The 22973-nt window shown below is 40.2% G+C and overlaps 1 protein-coding gene across 6 annotated transcripts in view; it reads right to left on the bottom strand.

Annotated features, from left to right (window-relative positions):
- ESRRG (estrogen related receptor gamma) overlaps positions 1-22973 on the bottom strand; it is a 620288-nt gene that overhangs the window by 48571 nt on the left and 548744 nt on the right. For all 6 annotated transcript variants that reach the window (XM_072140121.1, XM_072140120.1, XM_072140115.1 and 3 more), the window contains one exon: positions 3342-3452. In XM_072140121.1, the coding sequence (XP_071996222.1) occupies positions 3342-3452 (111 nt within the window). The remainder of the gene's footprint in view (positions 1-3341; positions 3453-22973) is intronic.

Here is a 22973-nt window from a genome sequence, read left to right as displayed (position 1 = left end):
TTATCATTATTATTTTAAAGAAAAAAAAAAATGGATCAAAAAATTAGTTGAGAAATTGATTAAATAATTACGAATTTCTATACGATTTTTAAGCCTAAAAAAAAATCTAAAAAAAAATTGTAAAATTCATAAAACAACTGCGGTAGGAGAACGGATGCTGGAATTTTTCCTGGAACGCTGGTATGGAGCCCAATTCTTTGCCATAAGCTTAGTTTGTAGGCGGTTTTTTTAATATTGCCAAAATTAAAATCAAGATTTCAAAATTCAAAAAGATTTTTTCAAAAAAATTTAACTTTTTAATTTTTTTTAAAATAATTTTATAATTTTTTTTTTTTTTCAAACGGCTAATTAGGTCTGCTCGGCTTCAAAAGCGCCAGGGGCTTAGTAAAATTGGTGCGGTTATCTTCTTAAAGGCTATCGTAACACACCGTTTCAGAATAATCTCAACTTCCAAAAACATAGACGTCGGGGACAGCTCCGTCCCCATCTCTTCTAATCTCTTTTCCGCGAGTGACTCTGTCAACAATGACAAAACTCAATAAATGGAAAAAAAAAAAAAAAGAGGGTAATCTCTGCATCACCAAATCCACTGAAATTAAACCCCTAATGAAATTAAGCATTACGGTTTATTAAATTTTATAGTATTATCGGAAAGTTTTCATTATAATGCATCAAATCTGCTTAATGCAACCCGAAAATGTATTTACAGAATTGTGGAACAGCTTAGTGGAGCTGAGTCTCGGATGCCAGATTGGACAATTGAAGGTATAATCAGCATAATGTTTTTTGGAAAGGCAAAGGGAATCTATGCCATATGTTCACTTAAGCCTTAATTTTATGTAAAACTGGTTGTTTTTGCTTTGACAAAGCTAAAACGTCCTTTTGTGTACAGTTAAAAATCTGCTATGTTTTCCTGTCGCCGATTCTCGCTTGTGCCATACACACAATAAACTCAGTACTGACCCCTATTGGAATGGAGGGCAATTAATCCAACATTAACGGGGTTTTGTCATTAACCATATTTATCCCCTATACATTATAGGGCAGATTTACTTACCCGGTCCCGTCGCGATCCCGCAGTGCGTTGTCCGACGAGGATTCGGGTCCGGCGCGATTCACTAAGGTTGTGCGTCTGAGTTCCTGCAGGTGTCGCTGCTGTGCCGAGGTCCGCCACAGTGCTTGATCTTGCGACACAAAAACTTTTTTAAATCACGCGGTTTGTCCGAATCCGTCGGGTTGTCCGAGGGCCCGCCACACGATTTCTGTCGCGTGCAAGCCGGCGCTAATGCGCCAAAATCCGATCGTGTGCGACGAAAGTGCAGCGTTCGGACCCTTAGTAAATGAGCCCCTATGTTTCATTGCTTGGGCTCAACAGTCGAGACTCCCCCCCCCAGTCATGTCCTTGACCTGCCCCATACAAGTGGGACCTCTGTCCTGTTCTGCGGAAGTCCCATAGAAGTTCTTGGAACACAGGACAAAAAAGCTGACATGCCCCTTTGAAATGGGGCAGGTCAAGAGGTCTTGCAGCCCTATATTCTGGGGGTTCATGGGGGAGTCTCAACTCTGACAGTCCCTAAAATTAAATGGGTTGACACAGTATAAGGGATACATGTTGTAAAAGATACAGTCCCTTTATACGAGAAGATTTATGGAACAAGAATTGTATAGGATTAGGAAAACAATTTGTATAAATTTACACTCTAATACATATCCTTTACACTACAACCTCTTTTAGAAACAAGCTCATTTGCATACTGTTTTTCCCAGGATGCATTGTCTGTTACCTAAGCAAACTGGATCTCCTCAATGACAACCATTACACCCTGAGAATCATATGGTGAGCTGTTAATTGTTTGGCTGAATAGGGACTAAAGTCAGTATGATATAAGCTCTGTGTCACTTTTAAAGTTGTTTCACTAGACTTAACCAGTCCTTAAAGGGGACTTATCACCAAATACAAAATGCTAAATGACACGCCTAATTTGATTGTCTCTGTTCCCCTGATCATTTTGGTGTTGTTCTTTTAAAAATATGTCTATCCGTTCAAAAGATATGGCCCCTGGAAGTTAAAACTATTAGCGCATTCCAAGTAAAGGTCCACCCCCTTGGATAGTATCTGCTAATTCCCATATAAACTTCAGGGGGTCATATCTTTTTAATGGGACAACGGATTTAAAAAAAACAAACACCAATTCGATCAGGGATACAGCGGTGATCACATGAAGTATGTCATTTAGCATTTTGTATTTGGTGATAGGTCCCCTCGAAGAGCTATAATATAGAGGTCAAGCGATCATCTGTTTGGATAAGAGTTCCTATCAATTCAGATGATCCTGAGTTGTTGTTCTGCTGCTAGCTTTATTATACACTGGTGGGGCTACAAAGCTATAAGTGTTCAGTTTTCCTGCAGCGCCGCCACAGGTGATATAAAGCATTACAGCCTGCGCTTATTTCTGGCTTAAACACTAATGGGCCTTCTAATGTATTTGCATTGGTAGGTTCACTAGTCAATCTCATTTAAGTAAGTGAAAACTCCAAAACCCACTTTCTGGTGGAATCTTCCGCTTTTAGCTCCGTTGAGCTAATGATCATGGCCGCGGCCGCTTTATGCACTTCAGAATGCAGTGATCACAGAGGTAATATTTGCTCTGTATAAATCACACACCATAGGCTGTCCTCTTAAATTACGCTTTATTACTTCCCAGATCCATTAGTGGGGATTAAGGAGAAAAAGAAGGGGCTGTGCTACAATGAGGCAGCACATGAGGGGCATCATACAGATGTAGCAGACCCGAATTAGTCACGACGAAAACTATGAATGATGTGAATTCTCTATTTTGCAGCTGCTTCTGATATGGATGATAGAGTTTGTCATGTAGAACAATATGTTGAGAAGTCAGACCTCCTATTAGATTGTGGGTTAATCTCCTTTACTTCACTGCACAAAATATATAGTCTGGAGACAACTCCAGATCCGAGAACATCCACTTTTGGAGACCTGCAATACCTCATTCCTCCTGCAGATGTCTCTGTTGCAATTAGTGTTTGCAGAAAGTTTGGGCGTTTGCCCAAAACTTTTTTATTAAAGTATAAAAATAGTTTGATCTTGGAAAGTGGTGATATAGTTACAGGATATACAACAACATGGAGGTGGTGGAAGTTAGGACAAGTCCTGTTAACAGGGCCGAGACCCTATAAGACCCCCAAGATGAGCCCCCTAATCCTCGACCTATACTAGTCTGTTGTTAAAGGGGAAAGTGGCAGACAAGTGTTAATTTCCTTTAAGGCTGTAAACAAATGGATAAACCTAAGGGGTAGAGACCCCCAGTAGCGCTACTTACATGGCTTTTTGGCTGGCTGGACAAGCTGAGGGTTCAGGTACGGGCTATTCTCTGCGTCTATTCTGCGCTTGTACTTCTGTCGGCCTCCACGAACTCTGTCCAGACGTACCCCTGGAAAAGATCAAAGCATGTATATGAAAATTGCTGCTTAATTGCACATGTATACAATATACAGTAAAAAAAATGATAAATCTTCCCATAAAAATCTGATTACTAAAGCCGGATATGAATAGTCATAACTTGATTTCTACCTCAATCACAGTCATTTTAGCAACCGATTTGTTGTATTTGAGTAAACTCTAGTAGGGTAAAGGACCTCTCCACTGACCCTGGAAAACCCCTTTAAATCACCTGCCTTTCTCATTTTGCCTTATTAATCAGATTTATTTTATCATAAATATGCATTTCTACATTTGCCCTAACTAGAGATGAGTGGACCCGACATGTAGGTTTGGGTTTGGTGTTTGGACCCGTTCCTCCTGACCAGGCCAAGCAGCCAATCCATCAAATGTACGTCCCTTACAACTAGCCATGGCGATGATTGGCCAGGATGTCCCGTCCAGGTTGGGAGGAATGCACCCGATTGCACACATCTAGTCCGCTCATCTTTAATCTTAACCCCTGACCACAAGGTAGGAGATAACTCGTTGACTGGTGAGACCTAACATTTGGGAACCCAACTGTTCACATTCACATGCACATTTGTTTTATCAGTCAAGGGGTGAAGAAGATGGCCCACCACTGATCCATGAGATCTTTAATACATTGTAATCCCTTTAAAGAAGACCCTTCCATTAGCTCGAATGCCTTCAATTATCCAATAGGTGTCACTCCACTGATTCTGGCGCAATTGGAATTTTTTCCGTAGCCCCCACCATTCCAGAAGAATCACTACCATTAGTCACCACACCGAATCTGCTAATTTGGGTCTTTACTGTCAGGTGGGTGGTACCAAGGACTGCCCACCTGACAGAAGAGAACCGAATTAGCATACTGGGTGTATAAACTATTAACACTGATTTCTCAGGAATGGTAAGGGCTAGAGAAAAAATTCCAACTGCGCCAGAATCAGTTGAGCGGCACCTATTGAAGGATTGAGCTGATGGATGGGTCTTCCTCAAAGAGCTTTGCTTAAAAAATAGATTGGGGTAGTTTTAGATCCCCTTTACACCTTAGCGGGGACCTACTTAGTCCCTGTCTTGATATGAACTGAAACAATTAACATCTAGCATGCATCTATTAGTCATCTGTATCCATGCACATACATTATTCCGCATTGGAGCTGTATACTCAAAACGGTTCTAATTTCTTTTGATAGAACAAAACATTTTCCACATTTTCCACTATTCTCTATTTCCATCTACCAGCCCGATGTAACATTTAAATATATATAAGAGTCCATGACACGTATGGATTTGCAGGATTTGGATATTAATGATCCGTCTCCAGCCGCTGCTTACTAATACAACCCTGCAATGCAGATCCACTTCGCCGAACAATAGTTTTGGAATAAAAGCTGCACTTTGTTGCTCTGTTAAATGTGACACATTGATCATCCGCCCGGGCAAAGCCGAGAGAAATCAATTACCGATCCGGGATTCCGAAACTATATTTAAAAAGAGACGCGAAATGATGCAGCGCGGGGAAGAGATCCAAAGGGGATATTTGTTGCAAATCACTAGATGAAAAAGTAGAACTCTGAGAAGCTGCCCGGCATTTTAATAGCAATGAGGAGAAAATGAACTCTGCATAATTCAGGCGCCATCATCCCGCCTCTGTGGCGCTCCAATTCATAGAGGCGAAAAGATGGATAGCGCCGAGAGGCCGTGTGTTTAATCAAATAGTAATGGGACTGCAGACCAAATTTAAATAATATAAATCTATTCCAATCAATCATTTTATTTTGCTTCCCGCCAGAATCGGTGCATAAATTGAGGCCCCCGGAATACAAAGTGGACCCCCGCCCGACCGCGCGCCCGCCTTCTCCACCAATGATGGATCTCACCTGATCAAAAATCCCAGACCTCTCCTCTGTATCCTGACATCTCCTACCAGAGGCCGCTTCCCGTATCATCGGGGGTTAACCCTGCGCCATACGCAATTATATTATTAATATCTGGCGGAATTACTTATTTAATACGGGAATTCATCTTCCTCATTTGTTACTATTATATCTGCACTCGCTTAGCGGAGGGAAGAGGATGTGCCGGCTGATGGATATTCGGGATGATCTGAGTGCAGGGTAAAACAAGGTGAGTGGGTGAGGATGTCAGGGAGAGTTTAATGCAAAACCTGTTCTCGTGCGGGAAATGTTCTTTTTTGTGTTCATATTCTTCCTAAAACGAATGAACATTTTTAAAAATCTAAAATCTTTGTTGACTTTTTTATTAGCGTAGTAAAAAAACTGCTCCAACTGCCCAAGCATTGACACAAGAATAGACAAGTGCAGGCACCACTAGGGGGAGCTACAGAGTTTACTGAATACTGTTTATACACTGAACTCAATGGTAAAACAGTATGCGGTAAGATTCTAAGCTCCCCCTAGTGGTGCATTTACTACATACTGTTTATACACCAAACTCAATGGTAAAACAGTATGCCGTAAGCTCTTAGGCTCACCCTAGTGGTGCGTTTATTGCATACTGTTTATACACCAAACTCAATGGTAAAACATTAGGGGAACATTTACTAAGGTTCCATCGGATGCATTTTTGTCGGGTTTCCCAACTTTTTTTGCATTTTGCCCTGAATTGCCCCGGGTTTTTGGTAAACAGGATCAGATTGTGTCGCATCGGCGCCGGCTTCCATGTGACACAAACCGGGGGCGTGGCCGGCGGACAACCCGACTGATTCAGACAAACCGCGGAATTTAAAAACCAAATTGTGTCGCAAGATCAGCACTCACATACACCGGGAAGAAGAAGGTGAACTCCGGCGGGCCTCAGCGGGGGAAGCGACACATGCAGGAAATCAGGGCGCACGAACGAACGGGACGGGTAAGTAAATGTGCCCCAGTATGCGGTAAGCTCCTAAGCTCCCCCTAGTGGTGAGTAAAGTTAGCCAGTCTTGTAATATAATGTCAGCATTGTAGATCTGAAGCTCTGAATGAGAAAAAGAGACAGAAATCTACTAATTTTGCCAAAATTTTGTAACCTGCGATGGATATCTCATTGAGAGGGTCTACTTCCCTGCACTCCCTGCTATTTGAATATTGAGTATTCACAGTAGCATTGTTGATAGTTTTAAACTTACTATGCACAGCGCCAAACAATGTATAGTGGCTGTGCTTGGTATTACAGGTCTACTCCATTGACTTAAATGAGAGTTAAATGAGTTGCAAGTACACATGACATCACAGCAATGAACATGACATCACAGACCAGCGAATAGCAGATCACTAGGGGTAGTGATTTCAATCTATGCTAAAGAAAGTTGATCAATAATTAAATGCTGGAATATCCCTTTAATCTATTATAATCCCAATTGTTTAAGATTTTTGATGTTCCCACCTTCTCCTCTTAGGGGGATTTTATAACATCTCTGTAACCCCTGGCACCCCCCGCTGTGTAAGGACGTGGCCCGGGGATCTCTACTATAGATGACACCATGGCTGGGATGTGCTTCGGCTGCTAAATTAAGACTCCGGTTAATTTAAGGCTCCTTGTAATTGCGCGTCGCGCTTCTATTTTTAATCCTGGCCTCACAAAATCATTTCGTTGAACCGAAGTGGCATCTTTTTATAGTCTCCAATTGACATCAGATAAGAAGTCACTTGTCTGGCGGCTCCATGACTCAATTTACAGCAGATCAGGGGCAAAAGTGCCGCACTCAGGAGAAATAAGACCCCGGAGCGTGCGTCCGGTGGGGGGACAGTCCATTAGGCAATGGGTCACACTGCCTCCCCCCCTCCTCTACCATATATAATGATGCAAGATGTCCGTATAGATCTTATTATAATCGGTGAACAATAATCATCATATAATTATCGGTTATGAAACTGGTTAAAGGGTTTCCCTACTTTAGGGAAAACCATCACGAAGGGTCATTAGGAAATACGTTCTCTGTAAGGTCTACAACCTACTCTTTGCCATGTTCATGACCTCCACTTGCTGTAATTGAATATAAACATCTGAATTTGTTACTGTTGTATCCAATCCTGACTACACAATTAACCACCATCACTCAGGGCAGAGGGGAGGGGCCATGCAGCAGCTTCATGCAGAGAGGAAAGAGCACAGCAGTGCGAGGAAACGCCTCCAGTGCACATGCAGATATTACTTGATATACACCAAGATATCACTATACATCTCTTCAGGGCCAATGATTAGTACCTGCCTTCTCACAGGTTTCCTTTCAGAAAGTGTTGGAAACACTTAATATATGTGCCTCTGGTTTACATTGTTGCAATATTCATACTGCATTGTTTTCCAGTAAGATATGATACATTGTTTTCCAGTTGATTTGATACTTTTTTCCCATCGAACCAAGAACAGGAGATGGTGACAGATAAGAATCTTCTCTGGCCACTCATGGAGAACCCCTTTACCTAACAGGCACTACACTCCCTACATCCTTCTGCGTCCCTCTGTCAAAAAATCCTTAGTTCTAGGTGCAGATTTGGATTATTTGGGACCCCAGGAGAAGTTATGTATGGGGGGCCCCCTAATGCACAATTCCACCTTGAATGGTAGAGCAAGGAGTCTACTGCTCCCTGCTCTACCATAGCTTTAAATCCTATTGGTGTCCTGAGACAGTGTGGGGCCCCCTTGATCTCCGGGCCCCAAGGAATTGCTTTATGGGTAATTCCACCCCTGCCAATATGGCAGCGAATCCTATACCTGCAGCAGTTGCCATGATGGTCTCTGTATATTCGCTCCCACCAGAGAATTTGACTCCAGCCGCCCCCAGTAGTAATCTAGCGGCCTGCCATCGCGTCTTGATAGAAGACAATATTAATAACGCAGATGCCATAATGAAGAAAGCAGCGAGGGGTGTACAGGAGGAATGTACATCACACACACAGAATCTGCCATTTTCTACAAGTGACATCTTATAATTCAATGTCTTCTCTCAATGATTCTGACAAAGGCTGAATAAGAATAAATGAGTCTAGCAAGACAGCCCAGAGCGTTACAATATCCAATAGCTCATTATTTTTAAAAAGCCATCTATAAAGTGATGCTGACAAGGAGTGAGCATTTTATTACTCCTCCAGATGCAGATGCAGGGGGGAAAACATGAGACATGGCTACTGGGAATTGTCACGGCAGAAGACATTCGCTGGATGATGCCAACTTATTGACAGCTCCTCTGTTACTGGGGGCCTGAGATATAGGGGATCATTTACTAAGGTCCCGCGTCCGCATTTCTGTCGGGTTTTCAGATGTTTTCGGGGATTGTGTCACACGTGATTGGATTTTGGTGCATTGGTGCCGGCTTTCAAACGACACAAATCGGGGGGTATGGGGGGCGCGCCGTCGGACGATCCGACGGATTCAGACAACGCGTGGGAGCGACACATGCAGGATATCGGGCGCACGATCTTGGTGAATCGCGCCGGACTTCATCCTCGTCGGACATTCCGGATCGGGGATCGCGACAGGACTGGGTAAGTAAATGTGCCCCATAGTGTTGAGCGCTGACCACCCATGGGCTTAAAGGTTTGATACACGTATTACTTATGCAATTCTGATGAGATGTAAGGGGTTGGTACCTTTGGCCCAGTATCCGAGTATCCAGGTTGCTATGAACTTACCAGAAAGCTTAATGTGAATGGAAGCTGAGCTGTAGTAGTCACACATTTTGGCCACTACCTTGAGAATAGGGTTGTGTCTACGTCTCTTTTGAAGTGTCAGACCCCCGACAACATGATATTGAAGAGCTGTTCTAGTAACCGGGTTATTTTTGGAACTAGTAATTAGAGATCTATAAAAAAATATTCCTGATTTGAGGAAATGCAGCCCAAAATATTGGCAGAGCTTTGCAAATCAACATATAAAGCTACGGGCTTGCCTTGGGGCTTACAACACTGGTATCCCATAGTCTTAATGGTTTCATTGATTATATTGATTTTGGTAGGATGGACACTAAATAAATATATAATGACTGACAGCTGGAGAGCACGTCAAGAGGTTCTGCAGCAGATGATGAGCTTACACTCATTGGTTGGATATAATGCACTGGTTAATTGGAGCTGATCTTTCCTTCCAAGTGAGTCATTGCTTCTGATAACCCAATCTCAGACAACCTATTAGCTCATAAAAAGGGTTTTTTCATCAATAAAAAAAAAATCTGGGATAAGTGGGTGACCTCTTAATTTGGGAAAAATCTAAAAAGTTGTAAAGCATAAAATCTGTTCAATAAAAAATTTATTTGATTTAAAAAAAAAAATCTGAAAATGAAATCGACTGATCGTTGCATTTGGGCAGTTTATTACAGTGACCCCTACAGGGAAGATGTGGCATTACATCAGCCATTTAAAAAAAAAATCTGTCTGGAGTCCCCCTTATGGAGTCCAAATGCCCTAGTGGACATGTGTATAGTATTTGGCCACAGTTGAAAGCCCCTTTAATAGAGGGGCTCCTCTTCTTAGGTCCATTATGAAGTATTCCAAGCAGAGAGTTGCAATAAAGAGTGTCTCCTACTTTGGAGGACCCCATGCAGCTATGGATAACACAGGAGGGAGAAATTAACATTAATGGACCACAGGAACGCAGTCCGTATACTGTTCACATTTGTGCTGTCGTCCGCAGCTCAAACATTTGATGTGGCTCCTATTTACTTCTATAGTTGCAAATTCTGGCTACAACATAGAGCGAGAAGCCGTCAGCTTCCATAAAATTTCCCTGTGTTTATTTGAGGCTGGAAAGCTTAGTATTTGCCCCCAATGATCAGATATTGATATGGATAAGCCATGTTAAACTTAATTAACAACCAATGAAATAATACATACTGTATGCAATGCCTTGTATCACCAGTGGGGGCACTGTGGGCAAACTGAAGACTTAATATCAAGTATTCTCTTCTATTTTTGCTGATCGGTAGTGGTCAGTCCAAAGATCAGGGTACCCTGTAATTAGAGGAACCCTTTCTAAGATGGTGTGTTGTGAATCTGGCCACCCCTTTAAGGTATACAACATGTACTGGACACTAATATAGCACCGGTTTATGATAATAATTCAATGCCGTGATCTATTTTCAGCATCTCTGGGGTTAATTCAGGAGTTCCATCTAGTTACACAGAATATTAGGGTGCAACGCAGTGTGAATAATCCAGCAGCACTACAAGTCTCTGCGTCGGCGGAGAAGCGGCGGCGTATTAATAATAATATCATGCCGTACCCGGAATGTGTGTATTTATTCATAATGCCGTCTGCTGAACATGTTATTATCTGCGTGATCTTTTTATTACCCTACTTTGTTAAAAGATCAAGAAGACTTAGATTGCCGGTGCGGGCGCCAATCTATCCGCGTATTGTGGTGGGACGCGAAAGACCCGAGTGTTTCATGACTTTGCCTTAAACAAGTCTGCGTCAGAAATTGATATCAGTTCTGGGTCTTGCTGCAGCCTGAAACACGGAGTAACATAAGATGGTTTAATAAAGAGCTCACTTATTCTAACAATGCGGGAAGAAGCCAAATATGACAGCAGGGAACATCTCTCTGATACAGTTAATCTCTTCCGAGATGGAAACCCTTATTCTAGATGTAAGACATCTCTCCGAAGCATGTTACGCCTTGTTCCTTGCTCCTAAATAGTCCTCCTGTGTTGTCTCTACACCGGGGATGTCAACAGGAGGGAACCCATACTGGGCATGAATATTTTAAGATGTGGAGCGGATAAGCATATTACAAGGAAATTGTCTTCTTCTCATTCATTCCGGGGCCTTCAAGAAATATTAAACAAATCTATAGAGAAATAGTCATCCATAACGTTAAAGCGATCGGACCCATCAAGACCGGGACTTTACAAAACCTCTAATAGAGAGCAGATCCTACAAAAAGAAATTCCAAAAATTGTTTTCGATGGAGGCAACACCTCACAGGTTATAGGACTTAAAGGTGACCTTTCAACCCCTACCCAAACTCCAACTTTTGACATCCTTCCATATGTTCCTCTACAGTTGGAATTTTTTCAAAGCCCTCACCAATCCTGAGTAATCCATTCTTGTAGTTTCTACTCCCTACTGTCAGGTTGGTATTCCTGAGTTATAAAAGCCATCCTGAAACCACCCACCTGACAGTAAAAGGACTACTTAGCATATTTGGTAACTAAAACGCTTGAAGCCAACAGTGGGGGGCATTAGAGAAGAAGTGTGAGGTCATGGTTGGCCTGGCCATCTTTCAGCCATAATTTTCACACTCAACACTGTTCAATTAAGTGTACTTCCAGAATCAAAGTAATTTTTGATGTTAGGATTGATAGAAGACCATGATGTGGGAATAAAGGTCCCTGTAAAGTGTCGGCTCAAGAAAACATCTTGATATATATGGTCCACTTTTCAGGGACCAAACATGATTGCTTGGGTCTGGCCTTATTGTAGAGGGTGCAAAAGTCCCACTTGGACCCTAGGTTTTTTGTCCCCATATTAGGACATCAATTATTTGGTTATTATTTGGCCCAGTTTCAGATTTTGCATGGGGACTTAAGACCATCAAGGCATGTCTTCATGCCATGTTTAGAAGAGGCCTGTCCCTTTTCAATCGAGTGCTATTTCTAAGCATTATCGTTAAAGAACGTTTCCAAAGATCTCCTGATAATGCATCTAGTGTAGGCCTTGATGGACAATCCATGCGTTAGGGTCTGTTCAGAATTGCTACAACACCTTAATCTCTTGTTATCAACACCAACGTCTTGAGTCAACCTCAAGACGTTCTCAGGAGGCCTACAAAATGACTACGGTTTGGCCAAAAGCAGTTCGTAGCCAAAGCTAAGGCCATTGACTTCCAAAGCTATGGCCTTCAATGCAACTGCCCCTACTAAAATAATTACGAAATAAGAAATCTATTGCCACTAAACAATTTAAACCATCCCCCTCCCCCCCCCCAGAAGATGTAAGAACCCACAGGCGTTGAACCAGCCCATCCAGCTCCCACCTCTCCTTGTAAACATATGGATTTTCCCTTCTTATTAAATGGCATGTGTCTCAGCGTTATTTATTGTTCAGCTGTAATGTATTTTAATTCCGTAGGGCGTAGCAAGATTCCCCCGGCTGCGAGACATCTCATATGTTGTAAAAGTGATGATCATGTAATATATAACGTGCTGTTAATCTACACCAGGCTGTCTGTAACCCAATCCGTCCAACAATGCATTTCCAGGCCGTGAAGAGCGGCTGATCTACTGGGAAACCCCCCATGTTTCCACCCTCATCTCCTTTGTAATGCCATCACAGGGTGGACCAAAGTGACATTCTATCCGTCTTACACCTCGTGCATCTGTTCCCCAGCTAATAGTTTTTTATGATTAATGGAAGGTTTATTAGTGATATTGCATTACCGATAGCACTGCTTCAATCAGGTTATCTCTGCCCTGTGTCCGCCCCGAGAGTGGTCATCCCGTAGAGCTCACGTATCTCCATCAGCTCGGCAGATAAAGCCTCCTTCTCCCTATCCAATGCTTATTGTTCTAAAGAGGCTAATATGTTGTGGACTGGCTGGCGGGTCAATGTAATACTCTGCATTATAATTACTTTCTGAAATTGCGCGATTGTTTCAATATCAATACCTGCCATGAAATGCCATCAAATTGTATTTTAATCAGATCGGGGACAATACCAGGGGGGGAAGTATCTATTACAGAATCCATCCGGCTGCGGGAGTTTTTTTTTCATGAGCTAATCTGTTTTCCTTTTCTTTATGTTGCTGTATTGTTTGTTCATTGCCTTTTTTTTTTTCCTCCCTTACTGTTCAATCAGCTGTGATTATTTTTACTCTTTTCTATTGTCTTGGTCCTGTGATATTATTGCCTGCGGAGAAAGCGGCTGCACAAAAGAGCTTCCAGAAATACTGTGCATGTCAGATGGGGATGTAATATAGATAAATGCATCAAGGAAATGGCAATGGAATTACATCAGTCGTGTTTCTCCCATACTAGTGTATGATTGTCCTATAATAGTGGGATGGTTATGATTTTTTTGGAGTATATGATCTGTTATGTGATCTGAATTAAATGCTTAGATAAATTGTATTCTTATTACTGGAAGTGATTTTACTATTTACTTGTCTTTGAATCACCTTCTTATATCAATATAACATCACTTATAATATTAATTATTATTATGTATTATTATTCATTATTATTATCTGTTTTATTCTATTATTATTACTAGTATTATTATTATTACTATTATTATTATTATTACTATTTATTATGTATTATTATTAAATATTATTTGTGTTGTTATTGTTGATTATTATTATTACTACTATTTATTATGTATTATTATTCTTTATTATTTGTGTCATTTTTATTATTATTATTATTGTAATTATCATTAGTAGTAGTAGTATTTTTAGCTATATTATTAACAATTTATATTATTATTAAGATTATTATTTTTATTATTGTCAATTATATTTTATTAATTTTATTATTATCTTCATTATTTATTTTTTATTAATTAGCTTTATTATTATAATTATTGCTGTTATTATTATTAGCACATCTGTATCTAGATGTCATCTGTAAGTCAGGTGATACAATAGCAGTAGTATGATTACCATTTGAGTTCAATATTTTATATTGTCATCATTTTTGGATCATTCAACATTTTATGACCATCATATCATATATCATATGAGTCATCTTCTCCAATTTCTTTTCAATTAAATTTTTTTTTACAAAAGATATAAAACCAAGGGATTCCTATCTATAAAAGTATCTGTTAAATTGGTAAAATAATAGCAGAATAATAATAATAATAATAATAAATATTTTTATTTTTATTATTTCTTTTATTATTATCGTCATTTTCATTTCAATAATCAAAGAAATTTGACTGTTCTTTTTCATTTTATTCATTTTACTATATTACATAATATATAACTTATATACATTATATATATAACTAATATTACACAATCATTTGAGTATTCATTGTATTTTTACTTGCATTTATATTACGGTATTTAAATAACAGTTTCAATTAAATTGGATATTCATTATAGTGCAGAATAATCAGCTTAGTAATTAAGTAAGTCTTAATAATTAGCGTATTGCATTTTAATGTCATATCAATCTATCTATATAATATCATTTAATATTATTATTATTATTATTATTATTATTATTATTATTATTATTATTATATTTTTCACCACTCAATATAACTTGAACCTATAAGATGATGAGATGATGTTGTGATGTCATCTCTAGGAGTCCCTTCTCCCTTCCACCAGGCCCGGTGTTGCCCCCCCCCCCCTATGGTAGCGCATGCGCAGTCAATCTCCAGTAAAATGAATGAGGGTCAAGTCCTGCGCTGATCAGTGTTTAATGATCGTTCCATTGACTTGTCATTCAGAAGTAATTTAGGAATATCCCTTCTATTGTTCATGGTGACATCTCCCTGAATTTAGATAATGTAGATTTCCCTGCAGCCCTATGATCGGCCGGCACATACATCCCAGCTGGGCAGTAGCAGAATGATGATCCTATCTCCTGTATAATCCGGTATAATTCTCCCGCTCCCCGTTTCCCCTGTAAATAACATCCTCCCGCCCGCTATAGACGTTCTACGTTGACCTTTCGGGGCTCTGACTACGACTTCCAAGTATCTTCTCTCTTTACAAGCTTCTAACCTGTAGGGAAGAATCGGGTGTCTGGCTCGGCCGTATATCACCGCATTGTAATGCAATTCAACTACAGTTGTTTTCCAATTCAATGTTCAATATATATCCCCTAAATCCCTGGTGAAGGATGCACAGCAGAGTGATTTTTATGAAGGCGCGTTCCTTTATGAATCAAGCACTCAATAAGCCGTGTTTACTCGTCAGGACGGCCGCCTGGGCCGGTTGTGTTGAATGTGGGTCTACGTGAACCGATGTACCGGGGGCAAACCGGTCAGACCTAGATCTTTTCAGGCGTGGTAGGGCTCAGTTTGTCGAGTGTCTCAACAAATCCGGGGTTTGCTATGTCCCTGTTGATGTTAGGTGCCGGTTTCCATCCGCAGAGCAGATCCAGGACACAAATTGGGAGGCGAACCATCAAAGGCTCAATGATTAACATCCTCCGGCTCTGCTCTGTAAGAGGCCGGTCTATAACACACACAGACCTGCCATGTATTGAACTGTAATTAACTGCTCCACTGAACCATAATTAAGGTCTATAACTCAGCCCTTTTCTGCCTTCATCATTACATCACAAATGACATCTTTTATTAAGAGTAATGGGGAGGGGCTTGGAGCGAGGGGGGGGGGATGGGGCGTACAGAGAGCGTATATAGCTTTATAAGGTGTAGTGACAGGTAGGAAGAGCTATGGGAGATTCTAATGTCTGTGGCCAAATATGGGACATTTTCAGTGTTCTGGAAGTGTAAACGATATTAAGTAGATATATGAGATATAAATCTAGATGTATACTGATAGATAGAAGATTGTAGAACATAGATAGATGGATAGATAAATATAATAGATAGATAGACATTCCAGATTGATAGATGTAACTGGATAGATATATAGAGACAATAGATATGAGATAGATACATATGAGATGGATATGAGATAGATAGATAGATATGAGATAGATAGATAGATATGAGATAGATAGATAGATAGATAGATAGGAGATAGATAGATAGATATGTATTATGTAATGATTCCTTTCCCCTGTGGCTAAGGACCTGCCCACTTGATATAAGATAAATGACCCCCGATGAATTCAATCCTTGATTGTGCAGCGTTTTTTTCTATCTATCTATCCATCTATCTATCTATCTCAAATCTATCTATCGATCTATCTATCTATCTATCTATCTATCTATCTCATATCTATCTATCTATCTATCTATCTATCTATCTATCTCATATCTTTCTATCTATCTCATATCTATCTATCTATCTATCTATCTCCTATCTATCTATCTATCTATCTATCTATCTATCTCATATCTATCTATCTATCTATCTATCTATCTATCTATCTATCTTTCTATCTCATATCTATCTATCTATCTATCTATCTATCTATCTATCTCATATCTATCTATCTCATATCTATCTATCTATCTATCTCATATCTATCTATCTATCTCATATCAATTTCCCTATATTTATCTCTCTGTCTTTACATTCCCTGAGCAGATACATCCTTTCAGTCTCTCATTACTGTATTTATCTATAGAAAATGGCAAAATTAATCACAATAATGAGATATTAGTAATGCTGATAGGAGGTAATTTCAGGCTGCAGTATGGAAGAATCCGGCGGAAATCAGCATCTAGACTATAAAAAAATAAAGTATTGTTGCTGGCATGTTGCATTTGGCTGACGGCCAGTCCATTAGAAGTTTTAACTATGGACTGAATGTATCTGGATTGTATGGGATAAGTGGAGCACTTAACATTGGGTGAGGACTTTGAAATCTCCTGAAGAGCGGCGAGGCATAATTTATCCTGTGAGATCCCTGACATGTCAGCGTATGTGTGCGCCGATGCCACTAGCCATACATAAAACAACAAGAAAAACCCGCCGCACGCATTTGGATTGTAAATATTTGACGCCAATGTCAGGAAATGGCGAAAGAATAAAGTGCCGAGGTCTCGGTACAGGTTATAGAATCATGTTTAGATGTTTAGAAAGGATTTGTAAAACAGGGACGTGGACGACGTATACATGATTTACAGGACATCTAAGTGGTTCAGAAGAGGAGTTACTAACAATTATGGAAGATCTCCTTCGATGTTCTTCAAAAAAACAGCACCACTCTAGTCCACAGGTCATGAAGCTAGTCACATACTATAGATGGAGGCTTGGGGTCATCAGAACGGAGAGCTTTTTGGTCAACAGATTTGCCTTTCGAACCCCCATGCGTGTGGGTTGACATCAGGAAGAGCAATGAAAGGTATAAGATGTTACCACCATCCATTGTTATTGGATTATGTTGATCCAATAAATCGATCCTTTTTATCTCCGACATTTGCCATTGGGTGTTGAGGAAAATCCCCTACTCAATTGGCCCCACCACATCAACTAGTTCAATTGACACTGACCTTAGGTGAATGGCCAACCTTTGTATAGATCCCAAAGACAATACTATGGGGCACACTTACTTACCCGGTCGAGTCCCGATCCACTAGGCGTCCGCCGGAATTCACCTCCTCCGTCTCGGTGTATGTGAGTGCTATTTTTTTCTAAATTCCGCAGCTTTTCCGAATCCGTCAGGTTTTCTGATGGCCACACCCCCCGATTTCTGTCGCGTGAAAGTCGGCACACAATCCGATCGCGTGCGCCAAAATCCCGGGGCAATTCGGCGCAAATCTGAAAAAGTCGGGAAACCCAGCAGAAAAACGTGATTCGGACCCTTAGTAAATGTGCCCCCATGTGTTCAATGCACATTTCTTAAAGTCGGAGGAAGTTATTTGCCCCAGTGGTGCAATTTCCATGTCTGTTTACTCAACACTAGAGTAGACTGTACTCAGTCAAGCTAAAAGGAAATACTGAAGGTGGGGTTTATACATCTTAAGAGCCAACAGACTCTTAACCACAATGGGTGCATGACTATGACCAATTTCTTTCGAGCTATCCAAAAAGCACCATAAGCAATTTGTTAGAAACCTTAAATTAAACTGACCAAAACCAAACCCAACAAGAACTGATGGTTGATCACCTTCAAAAGAAGACCTTCACTAAGACTGGACAAAGCCAATCTACCGAGAGTTGAAATGGATTAAGGATTGTTCAACCACAAATCAAGGACCTTATTTTTTCCCATTTCTGTCGAACCTCAAAAGAGCTATCACTCAATTCTTGGAACCATTTATCAAACTGACCAAGACTAAACCCACCGAGACTCATGGCTGATGTCTTTTGAAAGAAGACTCTTACAAAAACTTTATGGAGCCAATCTACCGTATCTTGTCTATTGACAGATAGTATTACTGTACATCTCATCCTGGGTCCATCTTGGGGTAGAAACCTGAATAGTCCAAGTGTCTTATACAGTTTTTGTGCATTGATCGCACAGATGAACAGATGGTAACATAAGGATGACGTTAAACAAACACTGGTTCTAATTGAAGAGAAATATACAATGGCTCGACTGAAGAAGGTCGGTAAGAATGTGTGACAGCTGTTTCCAGTTCCAGTCTTGGATTGCATACACTGGACAGTTCATTGCATTGAGTCAAGTCAACATGCAATTATTTCACAGACTGTATGGATTAGGAGATCATATGTTATATATGTTGCCAGCAGTCTACTTCAAACCTTTGAAGGGCTCAACTGTTTGTGACTGTTATAAGGTGGAGGCTACTTTGTCTTTCATAAAATGGGTTTTAGAGACTTGGCCTAGTCATATACCGCTTTGTCCTTTGAGGTGAAATACCGTTGCCAGAATACATAAATGATCACTCTCATTAAGTCTATACACATACGTAGCCAAATCAAGTCACCACCTATATGAAGGTGCTATGTATAGTTGAATGCTTGACTACCTCCAAGAGAAATGAGGTAGCATCATAACCTTCGATGGACCAATTTCTAACTGGTCCAGGTAAATCTTGATGGACCTCATTGATCAAGTGGTCAGTAAGGGTTCTGTTTGGAGAATGTGCTATAAACCCATTGTGAATACCATAGAGAATGGAAGGGGCCTCTTATAAACGATGTAAACTTTAAGTACATAGGCAATTCAACGATATCATATGAGAGAGAAGAACCACCTTCCTCGTGACAGTGGCCTCTATGACCACCTTTCCATTCAGATGGGTGAGCGACCAAGAAATCCCTTTCTTTTCATGAGTTCTACCTCTACAAATAAGGTGTTTTCATTGACGAACACCTCTAGGAATGAACACACAAATATGTGGACACCATTCACCAAGAACCTTCGGTTGGCCTTCTAGTCTTGACGATACCTTAGCACTACACCATAATCAACTACATTAAGGACCCAATCTCCATAGAGAATTTCAGATTATTTGCCTTTTTAGCTCCCAACGTCGAGAAATATGTAATTATTTTGGAATTTGCTATTGATTTTGCACCGTAATGTGCCTCAATGTAGTTTTTAACTCCGAAAATGAATGCGATAGAAGCAGAAGACTGGGACATTTCATTAGGATGAGTACCACAGGAAGTTAGAAATGAATTCCCTTTTCCTGGAAAGATTAGGACGATTAATGTCAACTATCATTCACTGTAGTGTATAGTTTAAGACTGACTCCGGCAGATGAGATTCTTTTATAGCAATGCGAGCGTGCACTTTAACGGGGGATAGATCATCACAATGAGCCTTTTGTTTGGAGCGTAATAAGTTAATTTTAAACAATGTGTTTAATGTGACTAACATTTACCGTGCCATCCTAATTTATGTAAGCGGCATTGTGCGCTTTGTGTGCATTTTCATTGTTATTTTGCTGCTCTTTAGTGCGTGATGTGCGGCTTTATTGTTAATTGTATTAAAAATTAAATGAGGCAAATCAATTACTGCTCTTGGTGACTCCGGCTCGTATTCGGGAGACACAGCTTTTACAGTTTCAATTAAAACAAAGAGGTGGGTCTATTGTTCTCTTGGAGGAGGGTGCAGAACTTTGTGTCAGGCTTGTCTGTGCTACTGACTTATTGAGAGTATATTGATGAGCCCTTTGTAATATCTATGGATGTCTATGGATGTCAAGAAAGAATAGACCTACTGTAAGCATGCTTGTCACTTTTCGAGAAGCAGCTTATTGGCCGCCTTGGGTTGGGTTCCCTTGACATTTGCATCGTGACCCATTTCCAGCCTGTCCAAGAAGATCTTGATGGACCTCATTGACTTTTAGGGGGACAGTTCTGTTGGGAGAATGTGCTATAAAGCCATTGTGGATTCCATAGAGAATGGAAGAGGCTTCTTATAAGTGGTGAGAACCTTCACAACATAGACAAGTCAGCAAGGACAGATTAGGAAGGAGATCCACATTCCTTGTGGTCCCGTTGACTTTAATGGGTCATTTTGGGGTCTGTTTGGTAAATGTGCTTTAAAGTCAATGTGTATTCCATAGAGTATGGAAGGGGCTTCTTATAGGTGGTGAGAACCTTCACAACATAGGCAATTACACTATAACCGATTGGGAAGAAGATACACTGTTCTTGTGGTTTGAGAAATTCTGAGTTGAGTTTTTTTAAAACTGGTCATCCTGTAACACTCATTTCCAGATAACTTTCCAAGCTGATAGGTGAAGGACACTTCTATATAGCCTGTACTACCCAAGGGATAGGAAAGGGATTAGCAAACATGCAAACTCAACATCCTTCATATCCTAGACAGTGGCTCCATTACAATTCCAAAACAACACTGTGCCCCAACTACATACCTAACGAATTAGCCCATGTTTATTAACAAAACACAGATTTCCTTGGATAGTTTCGTGAAAAATATCGAGAATATTTTTTCTATTACTTACATACACTGAAAAATGACATAACTGAGTTTTTATAGTACCACACATGGCGTGATCCACCTCAAGGCGCATTATGCAGTAATTATAGTGATTAACATAATAGGCTTAACACAGAAGATTTTTAGACTGGTCACTTGCAAGCATATTACAAGTGCAGTTGCTTCTGCTATTCCATATCAAGTGTTTTTCCAAGTTCTTCAATGCAAACAATTTCAGGAGGAAATCTATTATTCGAAAATCTATAGGTTAATTTTCTAAATTAAGGAAGTATTTTCTAAATCCCATAAAGGTTTGAGGAGACTTTTGGACACTTTGGTCTCCAGACTTAATAATATCTACCATCAACTTCCACAGATCATTGATTGATTTTGATATGTTAGCGTCCCTATTCTACACATTGGGATGTCAACTAACCAGGTGGAAATAGCATACCTATGAGAAAGCATACAAAAAGTGCTCAAAAACATTAGAAAGAACTTTTTGAAGATTACCAACATAAGCGACCATGTGTTTGTAGCATTGACTTTTGACCAAGTCTATGAAAATGACCTAGGCTGAAGCCAAAGATAGTGCATTCCCAGGAGCCCCGGACAGTAGAGAACTGCAGTATTTCTTTTTACTTAGAGCCAATATTCCATTCTTACAAGACTCTACATTTGCCAGAATCATTTGGAAGAAGGTCAGTAACTATTTCCACTCTACTCTAGTGTGTTTGCATAATGTATGGTTTTATTACGGCCTCCGTCCATAGAGGTAAGCCTGTGTGTTGACCCAAATTGTGAACGAATCACCTATTACCCTTGGAGCGCTACTCAAGTCTTCTCCTGGTCAATAATCTCAAATTACTCCAGTGCCCAGAAATAAAACTACTTGGCCTAAGTTCTTACGAAATTATGCCGCCGTTAAACCATGGCATTGGAGAGGAGTTTAGCCTTTTACTATCTCTCCATAAATTCTCCTGTTTAACCAGGCAAAGCAGAGAAAACACAGCATGAAACATGACTACTGCTCCACGTTTCACTAAATGCCCGACATAGCTGTCACTTTATCCTGCGAACACCACATTCTGTGAGCGACGAACTTAATAAAGACACTGTCACCCGGATAGCTTTTCATCTTCAGTGATCTTTTCTTTTTCCTAGATAAGGCTGCCAACCCCACTGTCTGTAAATTATTGCAAAGGGCACTTCATTCGAGCTTGGGAATAGGACCAAGCGCACTTTATGAGATAGACGGAACTCCTGTATCGATAGTAATCATCAAACAAGTGATGTTCCCACCATAATGTAGTCTACATACTAAGGTTCATAAGCGTTAACTCTTATTCTCAATCTCTTTTGATGCTGGGACTGATGCAAATGTAGACATAGAGGGTGGCGGTGACCTTTCTCCTCAACATAGCCAATCTATAGCTGTGAGCTAAAAATTGAATATAAAGTAGCTGATAACCCAGTCTTCGAAAAATTGTTCAGTTTGACCAAAACAGACCAGACACTGTTAGTGAATCGAGTTGACATCTTTAAGAGCCATCAACAACCTTAACATCTAAATCTATGAGATCCTTTAATTTTTTTACTTTCTGACTTTTCTCTTCAAAGAAGTCTTATCCATTCAGGAGATGTTTTATATAGGCATGGCACTCATAGAAGACCAAAAGGACCACTACCTGGCTATCACAGAAGACCAAAAGGACCACTACCTGGCTGTCACAGAAGACCAAAAGGACCACTACCTGGCTATCACAGAAGACCAAAAGGACCACTACCTGGCTATCAAAGAAGACCAAAAGGACCACTACCTGGCAATCACAGAAGACCAAAAGGGGCCTCTACTTTTCAATTCTCCATAGACATTCTCAGACGAATGATCAAAGTTTAAAAAAGTTTAGAGATGTAAACCATGAACTTCATGGGGTATACTGGAAAACATTAGCAGCAAATAATAAAAATCCCCCAAAGACCTACCCAGGAAAGAATACCTACAAAATATTTTACTTTAAGACTTCCATCTACCCTGCTACAATAGAGGGTACCAT

The sequence above is a fragment of the Engystomops pustulosus genome, chromosome 3 (assembly GCF_040894005.1).
Source record: "Engystomops pustulosus chromosome 3, aEngPut4.maternal, whole genome shotgun sequence".
In the NCBI taxonomy this organism is placed as follows: domain Eukaryota; kingdom Metazoa; phylum Chordata; class Amphibia; order Anura; family Leptodactylidae; genus Engystomops; species Engystomops pustulosus.
Note: the sequence above shows the minus strand (reverse complement) of the source record. Positions and strands in the feature narration are given on the sequence as shown.